Consider the following 23,113-nt stretch of genomic DNA (forward strand, 5'->3'; position numbering starts at 1 on the left):
CTTATGTTGCTAAGTGACAGATTGACAATTTGGATAATGAAAGGCAGTGTTTGATTGCTTTGTCTTGACAGCCTGACAGGGGTGCATTATTCTAAGACATCAAACTAAATATTCTTATTGTTTAGTGTGCAGTAAAACACAATTATATTTAATCTAATTGATAAATGGCATTATTTATGTGGAATCAATTTGAAATATTATGTGTTGCATTAACATTTAATTTGAGGAATTTTGATTGTGTCTGCTGCTCTTGTGCTTATGCTAACATTGATAAATCAGGGTTGATATTTTTTTATAGTTCATGTTAAAAATCTTTAAACATCTGTAATTTTTTTAATCGAATCAGATTTTTATAAATAATAGAATTATACCATAATTATCATGTTCAAATTATTTTCTCTTTCATCCTGCGTTGTTTAAATTTATGTGTGAAAATAATTCATTTGTAATGGTCGTAGGCTGTTCCGTTTCCTTGTTTTGCAAAAGTTTTTGTTCTTCCTTTTTTTTTTCTTGTATTGCACACTCTTTGGTCTCGTGCGAACACCCCAGACAGTGGAGTATTTTTTTCTCCCCCCTGTGCTCTCTTGTGTAGTGGCGTTGATGCCATTGTGGCCGGGTGATTGGGTGCTGTCCATCACTTGCTGGTGAACTGGCAGTTTACTTAAGAAAGCGCACGTGGGACAAAAGGAGATGGCAGGAGTGTGGCAGGCCGGCTGAATAGAGGGAGGGCAGGCAATTAGCCACCGCCTTGTCGGGGCTCTTTTACTTGTCAGGCTGGAGCCCCGGCGCTATTGTCCAAGCTGTGTAAAGGACATTCCCAGGGCTTTGTTTTGGCTTTAAGGGCCTCAGGACTGCCTGCTGCAGGCCAGGGGAAGAGCAGGGTCCTAACAGTGACAGAGAGGCTGAACGAGTGCAGGGGGGGGGGGAAGAAAGGAACAGCGTATTAAGAGAAAAGTCTAAGTTTTTAGATGTTTTTGTTGCCAACTGTTAAAAATTGCAGCTAAAAAAATATTCTTTGTTTTATTGGCCTTGCTTTAAGATTTATTTTTTTGTTACTTTTTTCTTAACATTTCTAAATCTCTTCACTTTAGTTCATTTTGATAATTATTTTCTTCTTTAATAACCTTCATTACGCTGTATTAAAAATATATAAAATGTTGCTGTGCTTAAAAGGAGATAATTCTTTCTATAAATAATTAATTTGTCATGGTCATTAGTCAGATTCAGGTTGTTAGAGGTTATAAAAGGTAATTAAAGGATGACAAGTCTACTTAATTATAGAATGTAAAAATAAAAATTGTTCTTATATTTATTAACAGTTTTTTTTCCTTGTCAGGATTTTTTATTATGGATAATATTAAATTACTGTGAAAAGCACAATTTCTTTATTTCGATTTAACATTTAAAACAACCCAAAAAACCAAAACTGTTCTTTTTTCATGTTGCTTTATTTAAAACCTAAATATTATTTTCCCTTATGTTATATTGTTAATGTGATTTAAAAAAAATCTTTTTTCACAGCCATGTCAGGAAAATTCCTTAAAATATTTTTTTATATATATTTGTTGTATTTACAAATATCTTTAAAACAAGGTGACAAATTGTAGGATGATTTTTACAAAGTAAGAAAAATCAAAAGTGATGTCTTTGATGGAATTCCCCTTTATTGCACCTCGTGTGTGTATGCTCTGATGTCCGGCAGATCTCTTGAATTTCTTTGTTGAAAGGAAGTCTTGACCACGCAAAGCTTCTCATTTGACTTTCAGAAGCATAATGGATTTGAAGGTGAAATAGTTGCAGGATGGGGGGGGGGAGGGGGGGGGCGGGGAGGGGCTTGAGGCCTTGTTCACATGAACCTTGAATAGAGTTGAGGGGGGGAGTTAAGAGAAGAATTGTTCTCCACTCTGAGGTATTGTTTAGAAAAAGGGGTGAGGAGAAATAAAAAAAAAAAAATGGAATGCGACGAAAGGTGCCACGTCCGTGTCAGAGTGAAGACTTTTCCCTCCCTCTTCTCGCTTTCCCCCCCGGAAAGTGTGTATGAAGAGGGGACTGTCAGCATCACACAGATAAAGTGACTGTTGGCCACACTTTGCTGAGCCTGCCCTCCCTTTGTGGATGTTGTTGTGTCTTGTTCCTTTTTTTCCCCCCCTTCTATCTCTCTCCCTCTTCTGCTCTCTCCTCTTTGTCTCCATCTCTCGCCTTGCTCGCTTTACCTTGTAGCCAAAGCTTTTCAAGCTGCCAGTTCGTCTCTGGGCATCCTGGAGGCACAGCAGAGCCCACACACATACACACACATACTCTAAGAAACACATACACAGACCCAACGTACAGCAGGGATTTGGGTAATAACTGATTTTTGTGTGTGAGTGTGTGTGTGTGTTTGTGAGTATTTTTTTTTTCTGGAGTATTGCTAGTGGGAAGACTGCTGCAGTGCTGAAAAGCTGCTCACAGTAATTTTTTCCTCCTCTCTGTCCACATTCTGGCTCTCACTTCTTGTACTTCTTGTCACCGGCATCAAAACTTTCACTGAGAACGAAGAGGAGACTGCTGGCCGCTAAGAGCTTCTGTGGTTAGAGTGAGGGGATTTTGGGGGATTTTTTTTTGGATGGATGTGGGTGGGTGGGGATTGTGGTGACTGAGGGGGGAAACTAGGCCTCAGAGCCTGAACCTGCTCCTCAAGAGATACTCTTAATGTCCAAAACCTGAGGGAACAATGGTCAGCCGGCCGTAAGTGCAAAGAGAAGGGGGACGATAAACAACCACACGCACCACACATGCCCAGCAACACACTCGCACACAGTGGAGGAAGGAGCCAAGGCAGAGACAGACAAAGAAGGAGGAGAAGTGGAGGAGAGAAGCGGCCAAGAGAAGCGAGAGGGCTTCTCCCCGGCGTAGACAGGGAAGGAGGAGCTGGGGGGGCCAGGTGGAAGGAGGAGGAGACGGGGGCGGGGGTGGGACCGAGGGGGTCATGTACCCGCGGGATGGAGCTTCAGCCGGGCCGGAGGAGACGGGAGCCAAGGCAGGAGTCCTGGGCCCCGGGCTCTCTCTCCTCCAGCAGGTGGGCTGCTGGCACCTCAATCTGAGCAGCTGGGTGAGTAACGCAGCACTGCTCCCCTGCTTCTTCACTGCTTTTTCTTACCCACTGAAGGCTTTTAGCATTATTCTGACAGGTTGTTGTTGTTGTTGTTGTTGTGGTAGTAGGTTGGCGAGGCAAAGGGAGAGGGGGTGGTCTTTGGGTGGAGAGAGAAGTGGCCATCTGATTTTTTAAAATGTGCACATGAAAAACTTTTTGTGTTTGATATTAATATTAAAAATGCATGCTAACATCTTGCTGCTCACACACTTAAAAAAACAAAATGTTATTGATACTCTTAAAGTGAGGCCTAAATAATAAACATTAGAAACACTGCATCCAAGTTAATTAAAAAAGTGCATTTCCAGAAACACGTTTCTCTCTCAAGAGGAATATTATTTACTCGACAAAACATTATTTGATCAGGGCTCATGTCTTAACCATGAAATGTAAAATAAGATTTCAATAACCTCACAGATTAACATATCCCTTTGTTAATGTTGCCATCCAATTCAAATTCTTAATTGCCTGGCTTTCAACTGAAATTCTGAGGGGCTGATTGCATTTCAAAAGGCAGAATTCAGTCTGGCTCTTAACACCGTGATACAATATCACCTCTCAGAGAAGCCCCTTTAACTCAGGTACGAGAGCTCAAGAGGCTGTTTACATTGAAAAGAGAGGAAAAAAAAAAGCTTTAACGCACGTGCGTCTAAGAGGCGATTTGTCTTCACAGAACACAACAGCTCTACCAAATACCACTTCATATTTAAGCTATTTGTGCGCAGTTTTTTTTTTTTATTTGTCTGTGACATATCAGAACATGTCCTTTCTGCGATTCCATTTGATGTGCCGACTATCAAAGATGGGAAGCGAAAATAAATGGTGACGAACGACTTGAGTGCTAGCGAAGAGAGCAGCGAGGAAAAGGGGAGCAAAGGCTCTGGCCCACATAATATTTTTGTTCGGTGCTCTGATCAAGCAGTCGGCATGTCACTGCAGCAAAGTGAATAGATTAACTTTTAAATATACCGTGGTCTCGGGAGCCCCCTTGCCCTCTGAGAGGCATCTTCTCTGCGAGAGAAAACTGATCAACACCTCCATATCTGCTTTTTAAATCCTTTTGCTCCCCCCACTCTACAATTCCCAGGTTCTTAATATTGTGGAGTTTTTTTTTTCTCTCCTATGATTAACCAAGAAATATTATTTCTGAAACGTAGCAGGGGTTTTTAATCAGCGTGGTATGCTGGAGGATCGTGGCTCTGATAAGCCTTTAATTTGTCAGAGCATTTCATATTCCATCGCCGTTAATCTCTAAGTATTCCTTTTAGATTGTCTGCTTGAATTTGAGGATTGATTTGACTGAGAGCTACCAGGGCTTGTGTGTGTGAGTGTGTGTGTGTGTGTGTGTGTGTGTGTGTGTGTGTGTGTGTGTGTGTGTGTGTGTGTGTGTGTGTGTGTTGGCTGGTATGATATGCAAGGAGATGAAGATCTTTAGCCTGGAGGGGGCACTCTGTACCTCCCAGAGGAAAACAGCAATCATGTATGTAAACAGATTTCAACAGGACGACGTTGAATGATACCAGATGATTCATTAGATCGGTGGCAGCACAGTTTGTACTTTTGCTCGAATCAAATACTTGCACACACGTACAAATCACTCCCCGGTACTGCTGTGTGTTTTCTGTCACTCCATGTGCCTTGGACGTGGGCCACTTTGCACGCTCTGGGAGAGGCTCAGGGCGCTCTGGCAGCTTTTTCTGCTTGCTTTGGAATTTGGAGGCCTGAGAGGACCCCAATCCATCACGGCACTGTCATCCCCACATCTCCTCTCCTCCCCGGCCTCCTTTCCCTTCCCTGCCCCGGCCTCTCACTACAGCTCATTAGCGCCCCGCAAGCTGTTGTGACAACTCATCATATCATGACATGAAGCAGAGAGACAGAGGCTCCGTACCCCCCCCCCCCGCCCACCCCCGCCGGCCCCCCCCTGGGCCCGCAAGGTCGCCACCTTCACATTTAGGGCTCAAATTGGCCCTGCGAGGTGCCACCAGGCGGAAATGCAAGGCCAACAGCTTTTTCCTGTCCGGCCTCCACCTCTCTGTCTCCCCTCCCTTTGTCTCACTCTGTCCTGCTGTCACTTTCTCACCCCCTCTGCCTCCTCCTGTACCCCCCTGTCCCTCCCTAGAGGTCCGACTTGAAGTAGCTCATTCATTTGTCCACTTCCAAAAGGCAATTTTCACACGGTGGTGCATTAGCCACCAGCTAGTGTAGCAAATATTTTACCCTTGAGATTGTGTTTGTACCAGCTCTGCAGCTTGTGAGTTTTGAGAAGTTTTGAGATCTAGAAATATTGGCGATTGTTAGCAATCATTTGCAGCTGTGCAGGTATTTTAGAGAAGCAAAGTCGTGATTAAAGGGTGATCACAATGACACAAAAAAACAAAATATATTCAGGCGTTTTTCCCTTTGAGCATGTGAGCCTTGCAGCTGGAAATAAAGAAAAGAATAGAATAAATAGAGCCAAAGCAATATCAATAACATAACCAGAGGCGGCAACTCCTGCTTTCTGTTTGTGTCTGCTGTACTTAAGTGTGCAGCCTGCACTTCACAGCGCTGGCCTTCCTCAGCAGCAGGCGCTGTATGTGTCCTGGATGAGGAAAGAGTCAATGTGCCCATTGATGTTCGTACAAGAGTGTGCTCTTAAATTTTTCTGCAGGGTCTTTTGAATGCCAAATCTCTTTTTTGAGGCTCGAGAACCTGGTCTTTATGCGCCCACAGAGCGGTGTGTCTGTTTGTCTTCGGCTATATTTGTTTATTGTAATGACGGAGGTGGTGGGAAGGATGCAAGTCAGCGGGGGTGTAGGGGCAGGAAGTGTTTCTTTCTTTTCCCCTGGCTTTTGTTGAGCCGGGAGAGTAAAAGCCTCCCACGTTGCCTGCTTTTGTTTCTCGCCGCTCTTTGGGCCTCGGTGCGGCTGAAGCGCCCCAGCAGCCTGCCAGACGAGTCCTGGGTTCGCTTTGTCCCACGGTGGCCACGGGGGCAGGTGCTGGGTGTGCATTTCCGCGGGGACCACCGGGGGCTGCTTTAACGTCAGCAGGAGACAGAGTGGATGATACTGGGAGTGCAATGATCACATGGCATGTAGGGTGAGCAGGTGAGCTGAGTGAAGACATCAGGAAGTCCACATCAGCTGAGTGACCATAAATGCTTTTGGTGATTAACACTGTGGGTGTGAGTCTGACTGATGATCACTCATGTCACCACATGACAGGAAAGACCTCTAAAGGAATGTAAAAAGCAGTGGAAAGCAGCAAAAGCTACCAACATACTCACTACTATGGATGTCCCAATCAACACATTTTTTATTTGACAGGGATCGGTTGTTTTGAGCACGCACCCCACCTGATCCTTTGCTTACGTCCACCGTCAGGTGTTGTAAACAGAGGGCATGCATTTGCAGCACGTATTGCAGCAGGTTTAATTGTAATGCTACTACTCCAATAAGTAGAAACTGATTATTTTTTCATGTTCAACTTAAGCTGCTACACCACTTTAGGTGGAATTGAAATTTTTGTTGTACATATTTAGTAAACTAGTTTTACTGTAATGCTGTAATAAGTGGAACTGGGACTGATTTTTAATTGTTGTTACTGAGAAAGTTAAAGTTCAGCTGTAACACTTCTTTGAAATGGCATTGTGGTTCTTTTACTCATTTATAGTCTTCTATACTTTTGTTACACTGCTATACTAAGTGGATTTGAAAGCTATTTATGATGACAAAAAACTAATACCACACTAAGTGAAATTAAGAGCGATTTAAAAAGATTTTAGTCCGTTTATGTGGTTATTTTATTTTTTAAAAAAATGCTGCACCAGATGGAATCATGACAAGAACCATATAAAAATATTCATAGTTAATTTTATAATAATAAAATAATAAACCTTTAAGGAACTATTTGGAGGCAGACATTTTTCTTGTACTGCATTGCAGAGCTGTTGAACACATACACTATATTGATTTTAATATCTCTAAAGTACTTCAAGTGTGCATTGTGCAGCTGTGTTATCCAGGTAAATAAAAGTATTGGATCAGGACTCGGTGTCCATAGATGCTCAATATCAAATGACTCGGATCAGCCAAAAAAACTTGATCAGGGTCCCTCCTCACTACCAAAACTTGGCATGTTCTTTTTGTGTCTGTAGTGGACTGAGCCGACTGGAGGCAGCAGTCAGTCCAGCTTTCAGGGGACAAAAAAAGAGCACACTCTCAGACCACAAGTGACTATGATGTAAATCGGCTGGCTTCTAGCTCTCTCCGTCTCCCTCGGTCCCACACACACCCCTCTCTAACACCCTCTGTCTAAATGTGGACTCAGTGGATGGGCATTTTGAACTGTCTTCTCAATGGCCGGGGCCCCTGGACAAAAGAACTCATTTAAATGGCCACTAAAGCTTTTCAGCACCGAGAGATGAAGAATTGACAACATTCTTTCACATCATTACCCGAGGGAGGAGCAGGGAGTCGTGAAGGAGGAGGTTAGGAGGTGAGAGATAGAACGCGGGAGGGGGACAAGAGAGAAAAAGCGAGCGAGAGGGGCCATCTTCTAGCATTCAGCCGCAGACTCATCAGCTGCATTTGGCAGCTGTCATAACCCCCATCCTGATTGTTTTTTCCACCGGTTTATTCTTTTTCATCCACGCTACTCTAGATGTGCAGATCAGATCGGGAGCCCCTACGCAACGCCTTGGTTTGTGTTTCTTTTTAACGAATCCCATTCCGCCCACCACCCCCTCCACGCCCGACACACAAACACACACACCCCCAACCCCTCTCTGCTTCTCTCCTCCATAGCCTTTTCAGCTCAGGGCTGTGAATGAGTCCCAGGAGTCTCTCTGCCTCCCTGGAGTTCTGCTGGGGTTCATTAATCTTTCATTGGGACCATGGCAATAGGGAATGCCCCCCTCCTCCTCCTCCTCCTCCTCCTCTTCCTCCTCCCATTCTCCACTCCCCCACTACTGCCACTACAGAATAGAGGTCTAGATGGCCAGGCTTGTACAGGCCATACACATGGACAGCTTTAACTACAGAAAATTTAGTATGGGGCTCTGAATGGTGTATTAAGCTCTCGCACGGGCCTGATATTAACTTCAACCAGATGATTAGTTTGTATTAAGTTCTGCTCACATTTGTCTCGCCCTGGGCCCACAGCTTTGTATTGTCAATGAGCATCAGGCATCATTTGTATGTATGCCCCCCCCTTTGCCAACATCTAGTCACATTAATGTTTTTCAAAGTCTTTTGGAAATGTGCCACAGTGGAGCGCTTTTTTTTTCTTGCATGGGTTAAAGTCGCTAATGAGGGTGTGTGGCCTGCGAGAGAGCAGATTGAGCACACACACAAGCAGCTTCTCACTCCTCTCCCCCCCTGAACATATCATCCATGTTATGATAAGCCTGATTAGTGCTGCTTCTTTGACTGCTGAGGGCAGGATAAGGATGTGTGGGTAAAGAGGCGAGAGCAGCCTCTTCCACCAGCCTAATCTACAGCAGAGCTCTAATCTGGTTATCTTGTGGGTCGGGGGGACTGTGTGTGTATTAGTGTCTGTCTCAGTCCTGGCCCTGATGAGAGGGGCTGAGCTCCGGTTAACGCAGGGGCCCACGGCAGCACACCCCTAAAGCTCCACTGTAATCTTTGGGTAATTGAAAAAAAAGGGGGCCTGCACCACTTAGGAGCACAAAGAGAAGATTACATAGCTAAAACTAATTTGGCAAAAATGCAGAAATGGATTTTCAGCCCCACCTCCTCTCTCCTAACCCTTTTATTACAATACACCCCTACCCTCCGTGAACCGGGGCCCTGAGGGAATAGATGAGGGGAAAGAGGGGAGACCAAGGAGGAGGCTCGAGCAGAGCAGAGCGGAGCGCCGACTTGAGCTGCTAATGACTGTGGATTTACACGCGCTGCCTTGATTTCGTGGTTTACAGATGATCGATTACTTGACTTGCAACCGTGGTTAAAAGTGCCTCATCACACATCAGACCCAAATGTGAACTGGCAACCCCCCAAGCCTCTTAGATTGTGTTACTGAATTCCAGGGTGACACCGCAGAAGTGTTTTTAATTACAAACCACACTATTTTCGCTGTGGCTTGGTGGTTTGGCGCCTCGAGAGGACCATGAATTTGAGAGTTCTTCTTTCGAGGGCCTTCAGACCAAGTTGTAATTCTGTGGCAGGCGCCTGCAATCTATAACCCCGAACCCAAATATTAACACCCTGGTCTTTTTTTTCTGTCTCCTCTCTCTGTATCCTTCTTTCTCTCAGTCTAATAAGGTTCCAGTGGTACAGCACCCTCACCATGTGCACCCTCTCACGCCTCTGATCACCTACAGCAATGAGCACTTCACACCGGGGAACCCCCCACCTCACCTACAGACAGACGTGGATCCCAAAACAGGTAGTGCATATATTCTTTTGCATGTTTGTATGTTTGACTGGCGTGTTTTGGTTAGCAATATGCTACTTAATGGAGTGCTGCAGGAATGAGCATGGATTTACAAAGAGAACTGGATACAGCATTGGAGGCCGGGCCACATAATTCCTATGAAAGTTGCTCAGTGGTGCACAAAGTCAAAAAAGCTTGATTTCCAGGGTTTGAAATTACCTGGATCTTCTGTATCGTCTGGCCCATAGAGCAAGCGTGCAAGAGACTTCTGCCCACCAGGAGGCTGACTTCCTGTAGCACTCGCTTAACTTGAATGTGCATCAAATTATTTACCCATGTGGCTCTTCTGGACTTTCATTTTTTACACTGCTTGGATCAAATTCAGATAGTGAAACGAATTATTTTGCAGGGGTTGTGAGGCTAAAAATAAATCATCTACTGATTTAGAGATGTCTCTTTCATAATACAAGTCTATGAATAAAAAAATCTTTTTGGTGCCCTATGGCATCACTTGACGGACCCAGAAGTTGTAATTCCACTATATAAAGTTGGCTTCAAAGTCCGCTGCTGTTCATGGGAGCTCGAGAATAAGTCCTAAAAAGGGAAAATTAGTTGTCAGTGGTTCCCTTGTCTTCGAAGTCAACAGGATTTTGAATGGGTTTTTCTGGTTAGATTCCTGAAATAAGGTCTGTGGTTAACACAAGCTTAAGAGATGTTCACGTTCTGTTCAATACATCGGTAAATACCCAACTCGTGAAGTTTGACACTTTGACTTGTCTTAAAAAGACGGTTGCTAACAAGCGGCAAAACGAGACCACAGAACGTCATCACGCCAAACACGGCTTCACGGCCTTGTTGTGCTGGCTGCAGTTTGTCATGCGACTGTAGTGTAGTTTGTTTATAACTTAATGTTAGCTTTTTATTCCTGGTGATTGTATTTAAGTTTCCAAAAAAATAGTGGTGTTCATCTGTGACGATTACCTTGCTGAACACAACCAGTAAGTATTAAAAACTCTTTTTTTTTGTCACAGAGCTTATTTTCTGCAATGATCCAAAATCTAATGGAAAAATCCCGCAGGCTATTTGTCGAAAGAACCAGAGCGAAGCTGACTCCCGGGTTAGCCTACAAAAAACGTCCTCTCTGCAGCACTCTGCTCCTGATAAAAACACCTTTAGAAAACAGTACAGTAAAAGTGTCAGGATGAAACTTCTGAAAACCCCAAAAAGTTGAGAGAACCAACCACAGAAGCAGCTCTCCTTAGATAAGGCACTCTAGCTCTTCGAAAGCGTTTGCACCGATGGGTGTGTGAATGTTTCATTATGCTCTGCCACCGTGGTTGACACATACAGAGCTTTGTTTGTCTTGATGGGGCCTGTCTATCTGTAGTCATTTTATTGTAAATTCAATCTAACATTAAATGATAATCCGAAAGTCATAATTACACTACAGGTATTCTGTAAAGTAGACCGCACATTGTTTTAAATACTGTTCTAAATCACCCATATGCTGTGTGAGGAATTTTTCTGAATTGGACATTTCTTTTTCCATTAATTGCTTATTTAACAACCCCTGAACAAGAACTATGACTGTTTATGAGGCTGATAGTCAGACAAAGTCATAGTCATGTCATGTTGACAACTGCGGCTCTCATCCATTACCGACTGATGTAGCTATCACGCTCACTAACGTGGTTTGGCTTAAGTGGAAAGTGGCCTCACATTGGACAGCAAGAACCAGAACAGTGGCTCATAAACTTCTCGTAAAACACGGAATTCAGCAAACAACCACAACTTCTCATGACCGCAACACCGTTTGCCAAGACTCAAAACAAGACAGCCATTGTAGTTGGAGGTCTAAATAACACAGACCTCAAAGACTGTGTTTTCAGAAAGATGTCTTCAACTAAGCATAAAAAATATCCTTAAAACGGAAGATGTGACCTGAGCTCTTGGGTTTAAACAGGTTTTTGACTCTATCGGAACTATAGTTACGTCTCCACAGCCTGTTGATCCTGCAGCGTGTCCACATTTAGCAGTCGGATTGTGCCCACACATCTCTCCCACAACCATTCAGCATACATTTTTAGGCAATTTCCGCAAGCATCTTGACCCAGCACTTCATTTCGTTAACTGTCATTCAGCCCATCCTTTCAGGTTAATGCATTTGCAGTGCGAGGAATAATTTCATGCTTTTCAGTGGTCTCTGGTGGATTCAGTCAATGTTTTAGGTAATAATGTTCCCTTATTATGATGGTCTTTACAAAGGGGAAATAATGTGCCAGCTGCTGTTTAATGTAGTGCTTAATGGGGCTGCTTAATTGGGCTCAGTGTTTAATTAATTAATGAGCTATATTAGGTCTTCAGCGCTGGGTGGCGATGGGATAATGTTCGCAGTGCTTTCCTTTTTAATAGAATTTGCCTTTATTATTGCCAAGAGAAAAAAAAAACTTTTCTGCTTAGACAGCGCTGCACATTGTCCATCAGTAACAGAATCCCCCTCAAGAATCAGTTCCTGGATAACCTGCATGAGCTGCAGAAGGGTGTAACCCCAAACACCGGCCAAGTTCTGATCTATGACGATCGATCTGGCTCTGCTTCGGCCGCGTTGGCACCGGTCAAAAATATCCGCAACAACAGCTGCACAGGCGAGCCAGCTGTGTGGAAGAAACAGCAAAAAATGAAAGTCCCCCCTAGTTCCTGCTCTACTGGGCGCACACACACCGCCCTGCTGTGCTTTTACACATGTCTAGTGTTCCCTGTTTCAAGTTTGTCATGAGAGAGAAAGTTATTTTTACACCCGGCTGTGTACGAGACCTTTTCAAGGCGTTCATTCAGGGCAGCTTGTCGATGCAGTTTCTTCGGCTGTCAGCTGCCACGGGAAGCAAAGGCAACGCCGCGGACGCTTGCGATTGCTCTGCGATCCCCTCAACGAGAGCTGTCCTCAAATTGGACATCTTTGTCACTGTTCGTCTGTGGGGGATAAACAAAATTCGGTGCTGTTTTTATGTTAAATCTGAGGATCAGATGGAGACCAAGGAGCCAATACGCTCACATTGTCATTAACTGTGTCAAAACATTAACTCAACCATTAATATGAGTCAAAAGCAATAAAAAGGAACTTGTAGTTAAACTGATGGTGACTTTCAGCTCGTAATCTATAACTGTTGCATATATCATGAAGAATTTATATCCATCCAGCGAGTATGTCAGTGTATCAGCCTGACTCAACCTGCAGCCCTGTATTAGCAGCTCTCTGATCACAGAGAAGGCTTTTAATTATATTGTTGTGTTTTGTTAACTTCTAAACCTCCGTCATTTTATATAATTAATCTTCTGAATCCGTAGACAAATGTGACAAGAATCGTGTTGGTGTTCTCTCCTCACCTCTCTCCCCTCTGCCTCTTCCAACACATTGTGCCGCCGCTGCCGCCGCCGCCTCAAAGGCCTTTGATCAGGAAGTGTGATTTAGCACTGTGTACATGCAAGCAACAAGCCCTCTTCCTCCTCCTCATCCTCCCATCTGCACTCCTGTGATGTCTGCCCCGTTCAGATGTGAAAACTCTCGACAAAGAATGAATTCAGCACTGACAAAGATTTGGTTCTCTCTTCTGTCATCATCCTGTCTGTCCACCTCCTCCCTGCTCCTGTCATCCTCCTTTTCTTCTGCAGGAATTCCAAGGCCTCCACATCCTCCAGATATATCTCCTTATTACCCACTGTCACCTGGCACTGTCGGCCAGATCCCCCATCCGTTAGGATGGCTAGTACCACAGTAAGCAAATCCTTATTTTTTCCTTCCTACTGTATTCCCCTATGAGTTGTGTGAAAAGGCTTGCAACACCCACATATTGCCATGATTAATAAACTGTGTATCAAGCCAAATCATTAAAGAGAAAAGCAATAACAATAGTGGCAGATATTACCTTACATGTGTGTATAGCAGGATGTTGTTCTTTGTGTACAAAGTCAATTGTGGACGCTGTCTCCTCTCAGTCCCCAGAGTGGGTCCTCTCTCCACACTTAGAGGGTAATTTCAGTAAGTTTCAACTTCGACCTCATTCTCCCGACCCTGTCAGTCAAAGCGACTTAGGGAGGCAAATATTTTTGAAACTGGTCTGTTATTGAGCAATAATTCTGCAGATGGTGGCAAAATAGGCTGCAGTGTAACCAATAGAGGCATTTGTGTGCTGTCAGTTTACGTCCATTAAAAGAGCAAATTTTTGCCACTGACAGGCTCGGATTATTTTGAGCGTCTTACAACACTTTTTTTTCTTAACTAGAAACAGCCTCGACATCGCCAAACCCCCCAGACAGTGTTTATTGAGACTGCATACTACTTTTTTACCCTACGTTCAGTTTCTCCCTTCAAAAAGTATGGGTCCTTGAAAAGTCATGGAAAAGTTTTGAATTTTGACCACGTGGGGACCCTGGTTAAACAAAAAGGTCTATCTCTCTAGGGATATTTAATATGTTTTCAGACACTTATGATAACAATCGTAGCCTGTCAGTGGCAAAAACGAGCACTTTTAATGGGCATACAGCGACAGTGCACAATTGCCCCTATTGGTTACATTACAGCTCATTTTGTGGCTGCAGCACTTTCGCTCAATATTGGAGCTATTTCAAGAATTGTTGTCCCCATTAGTCGCTTTGGCAGAAAAACATAAGAAAATAGGGTCCAGGTTGAATAATACCAAATTTACCCTTTGCCTCTTAAACTCAAACTTGATCCTTTAACTTTTGAACACACTCACTCGTGGACCACAGCAGCCCACCGCAGCCTCCTCAGGCCTTCACCAACCTCAACTTGCTACTTTGTGGCAAATACTATTTTGCATGTCTCTGTATGGTCCAATTAGAGTAATGAACCGTGATTGCCCGTATTTTACCCAGAATTCCACATGGGGGCTCTCCCCTGGTAACTCTTGTCAACACTTGTTAATATGACAAAAGGCTACAAATTAAGCTCTGTTAATTTAATGTTTTCTCACCGCGATCTAAATACCGAGAGAGGCCCCGAGCGCAGCCATGGCGCCCTTTGATTTGCTGCACTTTATTTTGGTATAAATTTACATTCATTATTGTTTGTCTTTGGATGTGTAGACCTCAATTAGCGTGATGGCTCCATTAAAGAGACCCGCGCTTCGTCTTTAATTATCACAACAAAACACCTAGTTCCAGCTTGGGGAGGAACAGGGCCCCACTCTGTCGACACCGAGCGAAGGGTTATGAAATTTAATTAGCCATTGCTATCAAGATTTGTGGCATTCAAATTGTTCAGAGTTTTCCTCTCTTTGATCTGCGCTCTGCAATCCCCTAGATTTTTGTCCTGATCAAATGAGAATAAAGAGGCCCACGGTGGGGAGAGGAGAGAGGCAGAGGGCTTTAACTTCTCCTCTTCCATCAACCCTGTTCCTTTACCTTTTTTGCCTTTCTTCTTTTCTTCTCCCTTCCCAGGCAAGGTCAACCTGTTTATCCAATCACAACAGGGGGTTTTAGACACCCCTACCCAACTGCGCTCACTGTCAACGCATCCATGTCAAGGTGAGTTGAGACCTAGGAGCCAAACACGCACTCTTTTCTCACTCACTCATACATTTTGTGTGTGTTCGCGACGCACAAGCAACACACACTTGCACACAGAAACGGTGAGCAGCAACTTCTCCCTTAAGGAGAGCCCACGCTCCCCATCTCTGTGTTCAAAAGGCCAATTCTCCAGTGTGGGGGGCTCCAGCTAGCATGCTCAAATATTAATTATATTTATCATTTTCTAATGAGGCCCCTGAAGAACATTTACCCCCACTGCATGTCAGGCAGATCTGAAATGAGCAGGGGCATGTCCATGCTGTGAGTTTGAGCAGCCAGACAGATAAACAAACACAGCAACACTTTGAAGGGGGGACTAGATGATATAAGCCGGGGCCTGACACTTGGCTAGCGCTTTGGTCCAGCCCATTAGGGTCCAGCTCAAGTGCTGCTGTGGACATTAGTGCACCCATGGGGGGTATGTGTATTTGTCGCCATCTTGTATACATGTGTGCTTGTTTGTCAGTCGGTGTTAAACTACTTACGGTTCCCTTGAGGGACGCATGTCCTCTATATTGTGTGGAAAAGAATTAATTTTAGATGACTAAAAGCCCCAAAAACACAAAAAAACAAACAGCTTGCTACTTTACTGCCTCCTCCCTCCCTCCCTCCCTCCCTCCTCCCCCTTCTCTACACGCCCTTGCAGCGGGGGACTGTGGACGGGGCTGGTTTAGAGTCTAGGGATGAGGCCAAGCTTCAGTTTAATTACAGCCTGATTGGAAAAGCAGCTCCTGAGGGCAGTGTGTTTAGAGCTCTGTGACATTGATGGATCATGTCGATGCAGGGAGGGAGGAGTCGCGAGGGGGAATGACATTTTTTAAACCCTGAGAGTAAGGGAAAGTGAGTTTGCAAGCTCGCCCAGTCAGTTTTTCAGCCGTTGTTTTGTGGTAAAACTGTCCTTGAAATACCTCCTTGCGTCAAATGTTACATGAAAAACTCTCTGGAGATTGGTGTCTGGATTAGAGTCAGATTTACCCTTTCCGTGCAAGTCTCAGGTGCAAAGGGTCAGACGGTGGGTCTGTCCAGACATCGGCATCTGGCAGCCAACCTGGGCTTTAAGTGACTGCTAATTCGGTCCCTTAATGACAACCTCTACATTGTGATCATCTTATTTCCAGTGCGGCTAATTGAATATACTGGCTGGGGTGTGGGTGGGGGACTGGCCATGGGGAAGAGCTAATGCCCTGTGATGAGGCCCCTAATTGAATTAGTATAACTGAATAGATGGAGGGCTCTGGGAGCTCTCTGGAGAATGGGAGGGTTTAACACATCTACAAAAAAACGAATTCTGACTTTGACAGGGGAAAAATATCAATTTGTTTGACAAAATCTAGTAAAAAATCTGTTTAATTGTGTCAGCAAAAAAATCCTTTTCAGCCTTCAGCCAGTTGTTCAAAGAATGGACTAGACTGTTGTGATAGCTCAAACGATTTGTAGGCTGACTGGAGGAAACGGAGAGAAAAAGACATCCTGGCCTCTTGTCGGGAGCTGGTTCTTCGCAGGAGCGCGCCCCTTCAGTATCAGTCCCCTGTGCCGTAGCCCGAGCTGAATTAGGATGCAGGGGAGGAATCTGGTACCTCGTAGTCCTGCAATGAGCACCTTACACCTAGGTCCTGTTAAAAAATGCATTTCTTTTAGGGACGGCAGGGAAAAAGGAGCCAAGGAGAGTTGAGACAGTCAGCAGAGCAAATGAAAGACATTATTTTGATAATGGGGTTGGAGCAGGTCCCTGATATATTGTGTGTGCGCGTGTGAATGTATGTGTGACAGGTAGGAGGATGTGAAGGCCCTTTTTGCCCCTTATGCTTAAGCCTGCCCTTTGATATGTTCCCCCATCATCTTTTCCTTGGGAACGGGAGAAGCGCACCGGCCGGATCATTATACATTAAACAGGCACGGGGGCTACTGCTTCGCATTGGCAATTAAATGGCACTGGCTGACACTGGGCTTGCTGTGCCTGTGACCCCCCCCTCTCCCCTCCCTCACCCCCACCCCAACACCGCCAGCCATTCTTACCTTTTTTAGATTGAGACGTAGGAGCCCCAGGGTTGGGGTGGGAGGATAGGTGGGGGGGGGCTCCGCTGCGTCTCCTTCTCTGTGTTGGTTAAATTGGTCCAAGGCACCGCTTGCCGCTGATGAGCCTGGATGATGATGATGATGCCCCCACGCTTCAAAGGGATGGCCGTCATGTTTAAACCATAACCTGGGCCATGCAGTGGCAGCAGGAGGAGGGGAGGGAGGGAGGAAGAGAGGAAGCGAAGGAGCATGGAGGTGGTGAGGGGACAGGGAGGAGTAGAGAAGAAGAAGAATAAGAAGAAAAAAATAGATCTTGGAACAGAGGAAATTTTAACAAGTGCACAGAGAGAGAAGGAGGGAGGGTGAACAGGGAGAGAGGAAACGGAGTGAGCGAGGAAAATGCAGCAGCCCTAATGATGGGCGATATGCAGCCACTGCTGCCGAGCTCCCCATCAACGGATGACATGGCACAAACACCAATGTGTCAGTGATGAAGGGAGAAGAGGGGAAAGGAGAAAAAGAGGGAAAGAGTTTGAGGGGGGAGCGCACTGGCACTCCCCTGAGATGGCCTCCAACAGAAAGTAGTTGTTCCTGGCGAGTTTATCCTCATCATTATATTCTGGCTCGGAGCCATGCAGCCAGACACAGCCGGATAATGAGCTGCTTTAAAAAAAAAAAAAAAAAGAATTATTCCTCCCTTTTTTTCCTTCTCCTTCATCCTCCTCTCTTCTCTTAAATTTGTGTGTGGTCACGTGGAGCCGAGGCGCCGCGCTGTAAACATGTAGATAGACGCGTTCAAATAATCTGGCGCAAATAATTAGTGTCATACATACACTGGCACATACAGCACGGCGGTGTCTTATGGCTGTTCTGGCCACTGAAACGATTTCATAAATAAGGGTTTCTGGCCTCGATATGTGGAGCGGGTTGGAGACGACGGAGTGATGATAGGAGCGTAGAGGGATGAAGATAAAAATGTCAGTGCTGCTGACAGTGCTGAACTGGCAGAAAAGAATGGGGGGAAGCAAATAGAGACCCAATACCTGAAGTGATACTAGACTTTGATAGAACATTTTTAATCTAGTTTGCAATAGTCCTTGATAAGACATAATGGTTCAAGCTTTACCCCTCCAAAACCTGGCATTTTCATATCAGTGCACTAGCTAAAAATGCTGTTTCCTCAAATATAACAATGAGTTATGCGATTGGCATTTGGATGAAAGATGGAAAATTTAATCATCACTTAAATCTTATTTGGAAACCATTTCCTCAGCTATCATAAGTGACGATTACGGATGGGAATCGAGAACCGGTTCCAAATCGCCTGATCCATCGGAATTGTATGCCTCTGAATATCAGTTCCTTTTATCCTTGCTGACAATTAGAAATTGCAAAACAATGACGTCACACTTGTGTCTACGCTGCTGGAAATGTGCAACAAGACGGCGTCATGGCAGAGAGCTGAAATAGTCCAAAGTGTGGTTCTGTTTAATGAAGAAAGTAACAACAGTCCTGCTGTAATGATAATAAATGTTCAAAACACCAGCAATACAATGAAACATGTTTGTACTCAGCATTCCTGGAATGCCATATATTTGACACAACGCACAAGGGGCCCCACAATACGTTATTATTGCAATGTTAAACGTTTGGCAATATAATGAGTATTTGCGACAACATTGCAGTATAAAGTGATTTATTAACTTTTTGTTGTCCCCGAAGGAAAACTTTTTCAGACATCTGTTTTATCTGATAAGATAAAGTTTTCATTCTGTTCATTTCACTTCAGTCACTTTTATTGCAGCAGCATGTATCAAGTAGACTAAAAAAGCTGTTGATTTATTTTTTATCCTAGTAGGCTACCAAAAGATGAATTTGTATTTGTTAATTATTTACATAATTAAAAAAAAGCTAATAGGCATCCGTGTAGTGATACGATATTTACAAGCAAAAATATCACAGTGCTATGCTGTTTTGATTTCTGCTATGCACAAGTGCATTCAAACCGAAACACATCCGTTACAGAGGATAAACATCCTATGATATAATAACATTTAGGGATGGGAATCACCAGAGGCCCTGCAATATGATATTATCACGATACTTACGTCACAATGCATTGTTATTGCAAATTTTTAAAAAGTTTTGTGATATGTTTAGTATTGATATAAAACCATCCGTTTAATCTAATAAGATAAAGTTTTAAAGTTTCTAGTTTCTGTGTTGTGGACTAGAAAATCCATTTGTTTTTAATATTCTAGTAGACTACAAAAAGTTTAATTTGCATTTAAAATAGTAACAGTTTATGTAGAAAAAACATAAATGTCACACAGGAAGACTTACCAGAATTGATTTTTGACTAATGAAATTGCAAATGAAAACAAATTCTGTACAAATATTTTCTCATTTCATCAATGGCAGAACTGATAAAGAATTGGACCGATAAGCAGAATCGATGATGACATTTCTATTAATAGAATCTTATCAATTCCCATCCATAGTGACATTATTGAGTCAGGTATAAACATAATTTGAGGGAGGTTCCTGTAGAGCTGAGAAGAGCTTAATCAGTCTCAGCACTGTTAAAAGCTGTGTGTGGCACTGATACAGGATCAGCTGCACAGTAACAATAGCTACTATGAAGAGAAAAGTTCAAGGTGCAAACAGCCCTCAAGATCACACGTTAAATTGAATCTGTTACATGCATTGTTGCCTCTATTTTTCGGCACACTCTTGATAGAGATGAATAATCTCAATGTGATAAGATAAAGGTGTGCACTTGGCTCAAGTGTTCAGTGCGTAGGTTTTTTTGTTTTTTTTGTGGTTCAAAACATGGTATTTGAGAGGTTTATCCTTGTGCACTTGCACTCCATTATTTCCACACAATATAGCGTTCGTGCTTTTAAATTATATTTGACTGATGTTTTGCTATAATTTGCTGTTAAACCTTTGCCAGAAGTGTGTAGCTGTCCAGGCTGAATTCTGCGCTCAAATGAAATGTTGCATGCTGTCCAACACTCAATACTGAGTAGTGAGATCTGACTGGTCATGAATACAGGAATCAGCCTTGGATGGTTTTTATGTGGATGTTTGTATGTGAATTTATGTTGTTTTTGTGGCTAAAGGCCAATTCCATTTCTATGAAATAAAATTGGAAAAAAAAACACTTTCTACTTTGCCATTGAAAGATAGAGATGGAATTGAGCCCCTTTAGCCTTGTGTATACATGTGCTCCATCTTCTCATTTCACCCTTGTCCATTCTGACGATTTACACAGTCTTCTGTCCTCTAGGTTCCCCCCACACATGGTGCCCCCTCACCACAGTTTGCACACCACGGGCATCCCACACCCAGCCATCGTCACACCCAACGTCAAGCAGGAATCCTCCCACAGCGACATCTCTCTCAACAGCTCGTGAGTAGACTTTCAATGCCCCCTAAACGCACGTTTCGGTGTCAGTCGTATGTTTGACTCGGCTCACATCTCTTACCCTCTGGTCCTCCACAGGAAACAGTCAGACGCTAAAAAGGAAGAAGAGAAGAAGAAACAAGTCCACATAAAGAAGCCTCTGAACGCCTTCATGCTCTACATGAAGGAGATGCGGGCTAAGGTGGTGGCTGAGTGCACACTGAAGGAAAGTGCTGCCATCAACCAGATCCTGGGGCGGAGGGTGAGTCCTGACAGATCACTGGCCACATACCAAAACTGAAGGGTTTATCACAGTGGTTCCCAATCCTGGTGCTCAAAACATGGTCTGATTTACACCTGGGATTCAAGGTCATCTGGTGGCATAGAAGACATAGCAGAGTTGTGGTGATTGAGGGCCGCAATTGGGATTCAAAGGTTTAGTTGTGACCTGATGCAGCAGTGTTGTACAGGGTGTCTGCAGGTCCTTACAAAGTCATCGGTTTTACAAATATTATACCTTAAAAGTCAGAGTCAAAATTTGAATTTGTGCGGTCATAATTGGCACATTTTGTCTTATTCAATTTTTCCATTTCGTCCATTTTTTTCATAAAAATCCACATTTTAGATGTTCCAAATATTGAAACTAAATGATACTAATACTCTTTTTGTAGATTATTGTAGATTATAAAGCTGCAACAGGATAAATTTCGTTTTCTTCGAATAATCTGCTTATTTTCATGAGCAAAAGCTAAATTATTTAGTTTCTCTTGATTTGCTATGGTAAATGATGAAGAAAAGCAGCAAATTCTCCCTTTAAGAGGCTGGAAGCAGCAAATATTTGGCATTTTTGCTCGATAAATGACTGAAACTATCGATTGATTATCAAAATAGTTGGCGAATAATTTTCTTGTGCTCAACTAATCGATTCATCATATAGATGAAAAGCAGTAAATTCTCCCCTTAAGAGGCTGGAGGCAGAAAATGTTTTACATTTGTACTTGAAAAATGACTGAAATGATAGATTGACTATCAAAATAGTTGGCGATTAATTTTCAATCCATCGACTAATTGATTAATCACATATCCTCTCCTCATTTACCATCGCAAGTGATGAAGTAAAGCAGCAGATTCTCACATTCATGGGGCTAGAAGCAGCAAATGTTGGACATTTCTGCTTAAAAATGACTAAAACTATTAATGGATTATCAAAATAGACTGATCGTTGCAGCTCTGAGAGGTTAACGTAACTCTCTCTATGAAGCACATTTCTACATAAAACTTACCTCTGCATTGGACTATTCAGATACTACTTAACCTTTATACTTACCTGCTATACTTTAACAATAGGAAAATGATTTGTCAAAAAAATCTACCTTAAAAACTACCTTAAGGTCTTAAAAAAGCATGAAATTTAAGTGTGTTATGCCTGAAGACACTCTGATGTGCATAACCTACATACTTATCTGCTTCTTGTTCATGATGAAAAATCTTTCCATGTCCTCTGTTTGTGTCTTGTTTCTCATCTCACAGTGGCATGCCCTATCGCGGGAGGAGCAGGCCAAGTATTACGAGCTGGCCAGGAAAGAGCGACAGCTCCACATGCAGCTGTACCCCGGCTGGTCAGCACGAGACAACTATGTAAGTTTTTAAGTTTACAAGTCGAGGGGGCTGTTCTTTTGCCCTTTCACTAGGTGACCATTTCTTTTGTAGCCTGAGGGATTTCTTTCGTCTTGTAATTTTCTTTTGATATGCATATCTGAGACCTAAGCCCACCTTATTATGACACAAAGGAATATTTGCAACAAAGTCTGACCACGATTTTGTTTATATGAATCCTCAGTGGATGTTATTCAGACACTTTGTTCGGGCACATTAGCGCCCAGATTCTCATCAGTTTTGTCCAGTTTTGGGATCAAGCTGACCAGAGTCTTCCACGAGCAGCCTTAGAGAAATCTGTCATCCAAACCAGAAGCTCGTCAGGCTGTCTAGATGTTCACAGAGCTGAGGAAAATAAGACAAAAGATTACAGAAAAAAAGAAGAAAAGAGTAGAAAAAGATAGAGAGGAGGGAGAATTCTGGTCTGGCCTGCAGTGGCTGTTACAAACCGGAGGGCAGAGACAGAAAGAGAAAAAAACAGGCAGAGAAAGAATGAATGAATAAATAAGTAAACACAAAGAAGAGTCCTATTCTCTGTTTCATGTTTTGGGCATTCTGCAATATAATAACTAAGGTTCCTGTCTGTGTCTATTTTTTTCTTTCTATTTTTTTGGCGGCTAACCAACAGGGGAAAAGGAAGAAGAGAAAAAGGGAAAAGCAGCAAGCAGAGAGCAATGGTAAGTGAGCTGCAATTATCTCCCATATTAGAAGAGCCCCATCATGTGTCAGGCAGATGTGACATCTTGCAAGATAAAAGTCAAGCTAGTTTTTTTTTGTGTTATGTTTTTTTGTGTGTGTGTTATTGTGCCTGGCTTTTTTCTTTTCTTTTTTTTGTATAGTTATGCTACCCAATGCAATATTTAAATGGTAGAGTTGCTTGTAATACCCCCCTTTTCCCATTTTCCCCAAGCCTTCCCCAGCTAATAACAACTGAA

General features: G+C 43.3%; 1 protein-coding gene across 4 annotated transcripts in view; it reads left to right on the top strand.

The window, feature by feature from the left end:
- The window catches only part of tcf7l2 (transcription factor 7 like 2), a 97,237-nt gene extending 74,130 nt beyond the window's left edge, over window positions 1-23,107 (top strand). The window contains exons 5-11 of one of the 4 annotated variants that reach the window (XM_042507482.1): window positions 9,391-9,523; window positions 13,181-13,283; window positions 14,969-15,055; window positions 20,406-20,528; window positions 20,622-20,784; window positions 22,053-22,160; window positions 22,792-23,107. In XM_042507482.1, coding sequence (XP_042363416.1) covers window positions 9,391-9,523; window positions 13,181-13,283; window positions 14,969-15,055; window positions 20,406-20,528; window positions 20,622-20,784; window positions 22,053-22,160; window positions 22,792-22,863 — 789 coding nt within the window. In that variant the 3' untranslated portion in view covers window positions 22,864-23,107. Of the gene's footprint in view, window positions 1-9,390; window positions 9,524-13,180; window positions 13,284-14,968; window positions 15,056-20,390; window positions 20,529-20,621; window positions 20,785-22,052; window positions 22,161-22,791 lie in introns of all 4 variants that reach the window. The other 3 variants (XM_042507483.1, XM_042507480.1, XM_042507481.1) reach the window with 3 other exon arrangements.
- Window positions 23,108-23,113: the final 6 nt, after the last annotated feature.

Source organism: Plectropomus leopardus, chromosome 19 (assembly GCF_008729295.1).
Source record: "Plectropomus leopardus isolate mb chromosome 19, YSFRI_Pleo_2.0, whole genome shotgun sequence".
NCBI classification, from domain to species: Eukaryota; Metazoa; Chordata; class Actinopteri; order Perciformes; family Serranidae; genus Plectropomus; species Plectropomus leopardus.